Source organism: Aulonocara sp. 'chitande type north' Nkhata Bay, linkage group LG17 (genome assembly GCF_057382095.1).
Source record: "Aulonocara sp. 'chitande type north' Nkhata Bay isolate Kocher_YH1m ecotype deep benthic linkage group LG17, A_spYH_male_GT1.1, whole genome shotgun sequence".
In the NCBI taxonomy this organism is placed as follows: Eukaryota; Metazoa; Chordata; class Actinopteri; order Cichliformes; family Cichlidae; genus Aulonocara; species Aulonocara sp. 'chitande type north' Nkhata Bay.
The window spans coordinates 10,043,251-10,054,102 of NC_141360.1; the positions used below are offsets into that span (position 1 = coordinate 10,043,251).

A 10,852-nucleotide genomic window follows, 5' to 3' on the forward strand; every position below is an offset into this window, starting at 1 on the left:
TGCACACACAGGTATGTAATTCAGCATTAATGGCTCTCGGTGTGTTTGCATGCAGCCATGAGCATGTGCATGTGTGTTTGCACATTGCGTGCACAACTGGGAGAGATCCTGCCATATTACAGCTGCCTAATGTAAAATTGAAGCAATGAGATCACACAGAGATAGGCGGGGATGGGGTGAAGGGAGGGTGAGGGGAAGGCGTGGGTGGGGGGTGGGGAGAAGGGAGAGGGGGATTCTATAAAGGCTCATTCAATTATTAACTATTCTCACATATCTGGGACAGGTGAAGCAGACGCATCATTCAAAAGGTCTGAGATTTGGTGAGAAACTTTTAGGGTGTGTTGGGGACACTGCGCTTAATACAGGTCGAATGTAATAGGTGCAGTGATATTCTTCAGTGCCACAATCTCAACATTTTATCATTTGAGCCCCTTGAAGTGGATAAAGACTGGGCTTAATTTAAGTCTAAATCATTTCGCTGAGATAATTCAACGGAAACAGCATCCCAGGTGGAGTTTTAAAGTTCCCTTCTCTAACTTCAGGTGTTGTTGGTGTCGTCGGGAGCTGTCGAAACATCAGCGTCAGAATGTGTTCGGGTGGCTTTGCTAGATGTCTGGGGTTCACTCTGATACCCTTGTGCATTGTGTGTGTGCTCTGCAACATCCTGCTCTTCTTTCCCGGAGGAAAGTCGGTGGACAGTAAAAACATCACAGACCAGGTCTGGTACTTTGGAGGCATTCTGGGATCTGGAGTGCTGGTGAGTGCATTAGTGAACAATACAATGAAATTATGTTTTTAAAATATGAATTAATTCATCTTCAGCTCATGACGTCATGATTGTTAGCCATTAATGTTGTAATTATTGGTATAGCTAAACTTATTCTCAGTAAATAATCTAACAGTCAGTTTGGAATTAAATGGTTAATACCTGCAGAATATCAGAAAGTTGCAATGTATGTGTTATACTGCACTTAACCAGTTAATTAGACCAGCGCTCAATAAAAAGTTTATGTCACAACTCCCCTAAATTAACAGTATTAGTAACTACCAAAATAATTTTCATGCTTCTGTAATAGCGAATCCATCTGTACATGCAAACTCATTAATCAGTATTTTTTCATGTTAAAATATAATTATTGTTGTTATCCACGAATTCTCTAATTTATTGTTTTACAAAAAAGAGAGAAATTACAAAAGTATAGAATTACACCTAATTATGGTGGACCGAAAAATATGTTTTACTGATTGAATGTTATGCCAGTCCAAATTTAGGTTTAAACAAGTTTTTGGCACATTTCTAAAATATTTGTGTTTTCTTGTTTTTTATACATTTGTTAAGCACTGCATGTCAAACGGTGTTGTGAATAAATTGTACGCTTCTTCTTAGTTATTGTTATTATTATTATGTGTATATGAAAACTGCACAAAGGAAAGTTTATCATTAGATACACAGTCAGTTTCAGACTGATTAACAATTTTGTTACAGCTTTAATGAATGACCGGTTCATTAATGATCTGTGTGTGAACTGTGTGTGTTTTTGGGTGGCAGATGATCTTCCCTGCTCTGGTCTTCCTGGGTCTGAAGAACAATGACTGCTGCGGTTGCTGTGGCAATGAAAGCTGTGGTCGGAGATTCGCGGTGAGAAGATTTTTCACGTTCAATTTTGATCTGTTTTTCTGAAACAAGTCTCTCCTTTAAATGAGATGTTGAGTTTCAATTGGACTACACATAAACAGCAAGTGTAACTAGTGACATCAACAATGGCACCAATCAACTGGCCCTTTAAACAACGAAAGTGCAAAAAGATGCTTAAAAGGAGGCAGCTACATGGAATAAAGTGAATATGCGGTGTGTTTAAAAAAAGGTGTGACCATTAGGCCAAACCTGGCCTTTTTGCTTGGACAAGTAAAGCTCAGTGATGTTCCGTGGAGGCAAAAACACACACACATTTAACAAGACTGAAAAGGCACTCAAATATATATACAGCATACAGCTGCATTAGATAATTGCTACCTAGAGCATGACCCAGTGCACAAATGTGATCAGAAATGTCTTCAAATATTACTGTAAGTTGATGCAATTAATTGGGAATTAATCTAAATTAAAAGGAATGTGAAAATTAGATTTTTAAAAATTCCAGTCTAGGCAGAAACGTTAGACCTCTGTTCTCTGAGGACAAGGGTCTTCAGGGAATCTTCAGAAAATCTAAGTTTTCTTTGTCATTTGGGTTTTTTTTCCTCCTAACAGTTTTAAAACTATTAAAAAAAACATTTATATTAGAGGTATTATGCTTGAGGGTCTACCAGTCACCTGTTAACTTCAGCGTTGAGACAGTTAGGATCACGCAATTGATCGATACTTCAGGAATGTGTGCAAGTGTTACTTTGTGCACCTGGCCTTGAGCACGGCCTCTGGATACTAACACAATAACTTCATTGATGTCTTATTTTAAGAAGCTTAAAGGGGCATTGTTAAATGTTTTGATTCTCAGTATGAGTAACTGACCATGCTTCTCCCCACTCTCTCTCTCTCTCTCTCTCTCTCTGCAGATGTTGAGTTCGATGCTGTTTGCAGGTATTGGTGTTGTTGGTGCCGGTTACTCAGTTATAGTCTCAGCGGTGGCCATCAACCGTGGACCTAAGTGTTCCTTTTTTATAAACGGCACCACACTCGACTGGGGCTATCCTTTCTCCAATGGGTGAGACATAGAGAATAATCAAGTGTTAAAATGCGTTCAGTAGTTTGTTTTTTTATCACTCTGTCCATAGCAATGGAATGATCAGCATGTCCTTTCTTTCAGCTGGGTACACATGAAAGCATTTGGAATACATACAGGCTAAATTTGTAGCACCTCCAATTCTCAGTGCTCAGTGAAGGCTTCGTTTCAGATAGTGTGGGGCCTGTTTGGGGATTCTGTTTGCAGTACAGATGCATGACACAACCAGAGAGACATACAAATACTGTCTTGTAAAAGGGCTTCACGCTAAATCTGGCAACTGATTTGCTAAGAGCCAAACACTAAGAATTCTGTGCCAATAACAGTGTAAACTGCTGTTTATTTTAAGCACAACTAAATGTAAACTTAATCTGAACATTTAAGAGTCGAAGTGTATTAGTGCTACCTTTGCTGCACACAAGTGCAGCAAAGGTACACTCTTGTATCTTAAGGTAAACTGTGGCTCACGAAACATCTCACATATTTGCTCTTTTCTTTTTAACCCTTCCTCTACAGAGACTACCTAGGCAACGCAACTTTGAGGGATACTGTGTGTCAAGAGCCAGCGGGTGTGGTGCCCTGGCATCTGTCTCTCTTCTCTGTGCTGCTGGTCATGGGTCTGATCCAGGTGGCGCTGTGTGCTTTTCAGGTGATAAACGGCCTGCTGGGAGCTCTGTGCGGGGACTGCTGTGGAGGGGTCAGTATCTACTCTGCTATGAGTTTCTCCTTAGTTGAGCACAGTTTTCTATTTTCTTTTATGACAAGAATAAAGATCTTACATTAGCTTCATAGAGCTGGAGGATATCATGTAATTGCTTATAGGTTGAGGATAAGTGTTAATAAACAGAGATTTAAACACACACACACACAAAAATAATAATAATTTTTGTCTTTCAGGGTGATGAGCACTGAGCACTGCATGTGGCTGAAGGTTGCTGACTTTCCTGGTTCCAGATGATCCGACTCTTGCTTAAGACTAAGTAATATAGCAGTGATATTTTGTCAAAAAGCTCATTGATTCCAATGTGGGATTTATCAGAAAACACTGGAAATGACACGAGCTCTTTAAGAGTTTCCTATTTCTTTTTTAATGAACACAGATGAGTCTGTCTTCGTAATATGAAATCTGAATCTGCTATGCTGCAAATAATTTCCAACACTAGCCACTGTAGTCCCTGATTTACTGCTATGTGGGTTAGTTTTGTAGAATTAAACTTGCTTTAATTCAATAAGAAAATATATCTAATGTAATATTTTATGTCATATTTTATTTTTTCAATTTTCTTTCTTGTGTAGTCAAACAAATGTAACTCCTAAAAGTGGCTTCTTTTATAGAGGAGTTTTATCTGTTGCTTGACTGCCTCCTGCTGGGGAAGATGTAAATTTACCTACACCATTAAAAAATAACGTCTTACAGAGAGTGGTCTTATTAAAAGACTGGTTCATTTCTTAAATAAATTAATTTTTTTATGTGTATTACATTTACTGCTTTCAACCCAAACTAATCACTGCGGATATTTTCCCCTTTCTCATAAAACTTTTAATTCTATGGCATGTTAATAAAGTTTATCTTTCACTGGTTCACTAGACAATAAGTGGTTTATATTGATATCATCCAGCATCAGTTTCAGTATCACACACTTAAAGTTACACATCTCCAGAAAAATGCTATTATAATTAACTAAAACTAGAATAAAATCTAAAGGTAGGTGTGGGGGGAAACATTTCAGTTAAATAAAATTTAAAAAACAACAACAACTAGATTTTCAAAAATTAAAACAAAAACTACCTGAAATGATATTGTGAGCTTGGAGAACTAACAAATATTTATTTATTTATTGGAACTGAAGGTATATTTTTTTGGTAGTGTGGCCTTTTTTGTTTGGTTTTTATGGATGTGGAGTAAATGTCCTTAGCTTTATTACAGATTACCTGATGAGTTATTGATCAATATGCTTGTTGAGACATATGAAACTTGAAAAGGTTCTGTATTTTTATTTTTATTTTTTTTTTGTAATGCCAGTGCTGATTTTCCAGAATCTTGGCTCTGATATTTTAATAATAATTAAAACTGTAATGCCAAGTGTATTGTATTTGATACACGAGTATTTGTGAGTGTTTAAAACCTTTACATCATCTTTTTTTTTTTTACTGAAAAAACAGAATAAATTGCACAAGAAATTTTAACCAATAAATTGTAGTAAAAGTTATTTTTTAATGATAACTTGAACTACTATATTCATCCTCCTATATTCACCCATCCATTCTCTTCCTGATCAAGGTTGTAGGAGGGCTCGGGCTTACCATAGGGTGAGATCTTTTATATGCCAATTCATTCTTATTTATTTATTCATATTTGTTTTTAATAGAATGTTCTCGCAATTATTTCATGGTTCATGCTTTACACAAATAAAAAGACTAAAACTAATACAGAAACTAAAAAAACTAAACTAAACCTTTTTAAACAAGTCAAACTTTTTTTGAAAGAAGAAAATCCACTCTGGAAATTAACTGAAACGAAACTGAATTAAAAGCAAAAATGAGTCAAAATAAAATAAAAATAAAGCCTAAGTAGAAAATACAAAACTATAATAACTACTACTGTCTGTCTTGATTGCTCACTGGAAATTATAAAATTCTAACAGCATTCATCCATCCATCCATCCATCGTCATCCGCTTTGTCCAGGGTCGGGTCGCGGGGGCAGCAGCCTAAGCAAAGAGGCCCAGACCTCCCTCTCCCCAGCCACCTCCTCCAGCTTGTCCGGGGGAATACCAAGGCGTTCCCAGGCCAGCCGAGAGATATAATCTCTCCAGCGTGTCCTGGGTCTGCCCCGGGGCCTCCTCCCGGTGGGACATGCCTGGAACACCTCACCCAGGAGGCGCCCAGGGGGCATCCTTGTCAGATGCCCGAACCACCTCAGCTGGCTCCTTTCGATGTGGAGCAGCAGCTGCTCTACTCTGAGCCCCTCCCGGATGGCCGAACTTCTCACCCTATCTCTAAGGGAGAGGCCAGCCACCCTTCGGAGGAAGCTCATTTCTGCCGCTTGTATCCGCGATCTCGTTCTTTCGGTCACTACCCACAGCTCGTGGCCATAGGTGAGGGTAGGGACGTAGATCGACCGGTAAATTGAGAGCTTCGCTTTTACACTCAGCTCCCTCTTCACCACGACGGACCGGTGCAACGTCCGCATTACTGCAGCTGCAGCCCCAATCCGTCTGTCGATCTCCGGCTCCCTTCTCCCATCACTCGCGAACAGGACCCCGAGATACTTGAACTCCTCCACTTGGGGCAGGAACTCATCCCCGACCCGGAGTGGGCACTCCACCCTTTTCCGGCTGAGAACCATGGCCTCAGATTTGGAGGTGCTGATCCTCATTCCCGCTGCTTCACACTCGGCTGCGAACCACTCCAGTGCGAGCTGGAGGCCCTCACCCGATGAAGCCAACAGAACCACATCATCTGCAAAAATCAGAGATGAGATTCTGAGGCCACCAAAGCGAAAGCCCTCCGCCACTTGGCTGCGCCTAGAAATCCTCTCCATAAAAATTATGAACAGAACCGGAGACAAAGGGCAGCCCTGGCGGAGCCCATCACCCACCGGGAACGAGTCCGACTTATTGCCGGCAATGCGAACCAAGCTCTTGCAACGGTTGTATAGGGATCGAATGGCCCGTAGCAATGGGCCAGACACCCCATATTCCCGCAACACCTCCCACAGGACACCCCGAGGGACACGGTCGAATGCCTACTCCAAGTCCACAAAACACATGTAGACTGGTTGGGCAAACTCCCATGCACCCTCAAGTATCCTGGAGAGGATAAAGAGCTGGTCCAGTGTTCCGCGACCAGGACGAAAACCGCATTGTTCCTCCTGTATCCGAGGTTCGACTAACGGACGAACTCTCCTTTCCAGCACCCTGGCATAGACTTTCCCAGGGAGGCTGAGGAGTGTGATCCCCCTGTAGTTGGAACACACCAACTACAGGGGGACATGAGGTTGGAACACACCCTCATGTCCTTATTCATGTAAACATCAAAATAAGGACAAAATATAATTCTGACTGCATGTTTATCACTAATGTAACAAAATGGTAAATGCAATTTAAATGCTGTTTTCAGTCAACGTAAAGTTCGCTAAATAAAAATAACATAAAATTTACACAAACTGTACCTAACATACCTTTTCTTTCTGAGTTTACTTTTTTCCCACTTTTTAATCACATTTATACCTAAAAGATATTCAGACAGATTCAGACACATTCATTGAGCTCTGCACAGTTATCCATAAGGAGGAAGCAAAAACTGGGACTTGAAGAAAATGCACGCTGGTAAGAGCTTCACTCGGTTCCATTTTATTTCAAATTCGGTTATTAATAAGTTGTTTGTTTTTTTTTTTGTTTTTTTTTTAAGTTGAATTATTAAAGAGTTTAAACACCACAAAATTACAGACTATGCCCAAATGAAATAAATTCAAACCACAAAATCTACCAATGATGGCTGGAAGTTCACAAAGGAATCCTGAGTATCTTCTAAACAGCCGAAGGACCAGTTTTCATGTTCACACTGAAGAATAATCACGTGCATATCAAGGACACGAAATCTGCTCTTTGAAAAGTCCACTGCCGTCCAGCTGCAGATCTTAATGACCGTATGCACAAGAATGCTGACTTAACTGTGTTGGAAATAAGACCAACATTCTTAGATTTAAATAAGATGCATGAGGATGGAAAGCACTGTATCAAGCACAAGAGCTGTGTTTCATCTTCATAGTATAGTTTAGACTGTTTTGCTTTGTAGTTTATAGTTGATGTCAGGTGGCCAGGTTGGGTTTTTTTATGTGCTAAAGTTCCTACAAACTACAGTGCAGGACTGATCAACTATTGCCACACAATGCAGTCACGCCAAATTCTTTTCACAAATGTGAAATAATTTCATATTAAACAACCTCATTATGTAAATAACCAAGTCTAATATTTTTTCCCGTTTGTTTAAGTTTACATTTAGTTTTCTTTATGTGTCCTAGTTATGTTTAGGCCTTCCGTTACGTCTAAGACGTATTGTTTTTACGTCAAATTGTTAAACAAAAAAAGAAAGAAAAAACGAACAAAACAGAATTTGCCGCTGTTTGTCGTACTATAAATCCTTACTTAAAGAACTGAAAATTGTTTTCCGAGTGTAAATGTTGATGACTTCAGAATAAAGCACAAAGTCATCAGTTAAACCTCATAACCACGGTTTTAAGGTTATTTAACCCGCTCCGTGGACAGTTTTGAAATACTTCTGTTTTATTTGAATTATACCTCATTGAATTTAAGAGACAAATGCAAACTGAACGACAACTCGTTTCTGTCAACGCCACTGTAGCGGAACTGAAATTGTAGAAGCCAAGGTTCAAACACGGAAGTAAATAGCTGTGTACCAGAGCTGGGTAGGCTGGGTGCTCGCTGACCCTGGGGAGAAACAGCTTTAAAAGTATGAAGTTTACCTGCTGAAATAAAGGTAATGTTGTCATCTCCCTGAACCGCAGATGTTGGCGCTTTAGCCGTGTAACGTTTGTTTGACGTATCAGCCGGTGTTATCAACAGAGACACACATGTAGGTCCTTCTAGGAGGACTCCGCTACAAAGCGACAGGGGTGCCAAATCCTCGAATTTACGTCTAATTATTCATTTATGTGATATAATGTATTATTATGTGTAACTGAACTGCATAATTGTCGTACCGGAGACACTTCACCTAGCAGCGTAAGCGAGAGGCAAAGGTAAAGCCTGATTAGTTTAACAACAACACCTGTACCCTTGAACAGACGATTTTCTCTGTCGTCAGTCTGAAGTTATTGCTACAATTGATACGTTTATTATTATCATTCCTTTATTTATTCTGATTCATATTCCTTTAAAAACGCTTGATAGACAAGGTTGAAATTTACAGATGTTTTAAAATCAGAAGATTTGTCAACATTAAAAATTCCTCCCTGTGTTTTTATGTGACCTTTATTGTGTGCTCATCTTAACCATTCCTTTGTCCCATTTTTCATTAGATGCTTTCTGTTATATTCAGAAAAGGCAGCTTTGCAGCCCAGAAGGTAACATACACATGATTTTACCTTTTCATTGCTTTTTGTAGTTTTATAACTTAAAAAAATATATATATCGTGAATATCTTTCCAGGTATTACGCTGGGCAGGTCCTATGCAAAAATGCTGGCCATCAGCTGGGACTGGGGCTTCTGTTTGTGGATCTGTATCTTCCAGCTGGGCTTCACCAGCTAGTCTCTGGTTTGCAGGAAGAGGAACAGGACAAGCAAAAGCTCTTGCTGTGTTTAGTTTTAATAAGACTGACCTCTTCCATAGAAACCAGAATCATGATGCTTCTTTTTGGATGAGGAGCCAACACTTCCACACTTCTGTTGCGAGGTTGAAAAAGCGAGCACTGCCTGAACCTCCCCCTAGAGAACTCGATCTGTTGCGCTATGACATGAAGGACTTTTTGAAAAGTCCCAGACCTGCCCTCTACCTGGGGTTTTCGGGGCTTGTCCCCTTCGTCTCACCCACCTTGTTTATGGCTGTGACTGAGAGCTACTACCCAGAGTTGGCTTATGCCCAGCTAGCCTATGCTGCCTCCATCATTTCTTTCCTTGGTGGAGCGAGATGGGGATTCGCTCTTCCCGAGAGCAGCCCAGCAAAACCTGACTGGATAAACCTGGCCAACAGCGTCGTCCCCTCCCTCTTGGCCTGGGTGGCCATGCTGATGAGTGACAGCATTGTTCCTGCTGCCACCATGGTCATCATGGGACTCGGAATCTCACTCCATTATGATCTGTCTCTCCTTCCCACTTACCCCAGTTGGTTCAAAGCCCTGCGCGCCATCCTGACCACTGTTGCGTTTTTTTCTCTCTTAGGCACCCTTATAATGAACGGTTCATACCCAGAGAAGAGCATTTTCAGGGATTGATGACATTTGGCTGGACAAGGCATCCCTGGGTTGTGCTAAATCTTTATTTGGGTGATCTGACTTCAAAGTTTTTCTTGATATTGATGATCTCTGAACCTGTTGGGTTGATCTCTGTTTCTAGAAGTTGCCTGTGTTAAATATCATGTTACAAACTGAACTCTGTTAAAGCAAACCAGAGATAAAAATAAATAAATAAAATTCAAGTCTGTCTGTCTACCTTTTAGTAACATGTGTTCCACTTGTTCATGGTAATGTGGACAAAATTTGTTCCATACTGTTTTCTCTTCCACATAAAGCCATTACATTAAACTTGAACCTAGTCTTTCATATTATAGAGAAGAATCATGTGTCAGTGATTTTTAAAACCACTAGGAGACGCCAAAGTCAAGGATGTTCATATTGTATGAAGCAAGAAGGAAAATAAAAGACACTGAAATTGTAATCTTCTTACTGAGTTAATATTTAACACACACTGGGGAAGATAATTGTTCTATCTCCTACAAAATTTGTAAGTTTGCTCACTTCGAAAATATTTTAAAAGAAACAAACAGTTGCTCTGAACCCCATAGCAGAAAAACATGCCTGACTGTTGTGATGCTGGTGTTTGGGTCATACTCAGCATTTCTCTTCTTCATTTGATGCCAAAGAGCTCCGATTATGGTTTCATTTGATCACAACACTTTCTCCCAATTCATCGCAGAATCATTTAGACTGGCCTGAACATGTGTTGCAAGATCTCAGCCTATTACAGCGTGTTGTGTTGAATGAATGATGTCCTTGATGCCTGTGGTCCTAACTGCCTTTAGGTCATTAACAGGCTCCTCCTGTGCGGTTTGAGCTGATCTACCTCTTATCTCATGATCATCCTCATCCAGTGAGGTAAGATCTTGCATGGATCTCCACACTGGGGACGATTGATGGTCATTTTATATTTCTTCCATTTCCAAATAATTGGATTCCTGCTGATGGTCTTATAGCCCTTTTTTCCTACCTGATTCAAAGAATTTGCCCATATTACGTTTTGAGTTGTTAAATGAAAATTGCATATTTTTTAGGCAACATTTGCACTTCAAATTAGCAGCTCCACTGTTACACTGTAGTATTGACATCACCAGGGAAAGCAGTTATTACATAAGACCTGAAGTGGACTAATCTCTACTTAAAGCCTCAGCGATCGAGT

At 40.0% G+C, this 10,852-nt stretch overlaps 2 protein-coding genes across 4 annotated transcripts; both read left to right on the plus strand.

Annotated features, from left to right (window-relative positions):
• Positions 1-258: 258 nt before the first annotated feature.
• tm4sf4 (transmembrane 4 L six family member 4) lies at positions 259-4,298 on the plus strand. Of its 2 annotated transcripts, none has more exons than XM_086269909.1 (6): positions 259-320; positions 543-757; positions 1,550-1,639; positions 2,551-2,699; positions 3,234-3,414; positions 3,615-4,298. In XM_086269909.1, exons 2-6 carry the CDS (start codon positions 587-589, stop codon positions 3,627-3,629), a joined length of 606 nt encoding a protein of 201 aa, XP_086126035.1. In that variant the 5' UTR covers positions 259-320; positions 543-586; the 3' UTR covers positions 3,630-4,298. The 2 variants fall into 2 exon arrangements, with proteins under 2 accessions (XP_086126035.1, XP_086126037.1); XM_086269911.1 differs by having other exon boundaries at positions 281-308.
• A 3,766-nt stretch (positions 4,299-8,064) lies between these two features.
• Positions 8,065-9,875, plus strand: LOC147309643 (transmembrane protein 69-like). 2 transcript variants are annotated; one of them, XM_086268983.1, is made up of 3 exons: positions 8,065-8,218; positions 8,760-8,804; positions 8,890-9,875. In XM_086268983.1, the coding sequence occupies exons 2-3, from the start codon at positions 8,760-8,762 to the stop codon at positions 9,670-9,672; spliced, it is 828 nt and encodes a 275-aa protein (XP_086125109.1). In that variant the 5' UTR covers positions 8,065-8,218; the 3' UTR covers positions 9,673-9,875. The 2 variants fall into 2 exon arrangements, with proteins under 2 accessions (XP_086125109.1, XP_086125110.1); XM_086268984.1 differs by lacking the exon at positions 8,065-8,218 and adding an exon at positions 8,225-8,480.
• Positions 9,876-10,852: the final 977 nt, after the last annotated feature.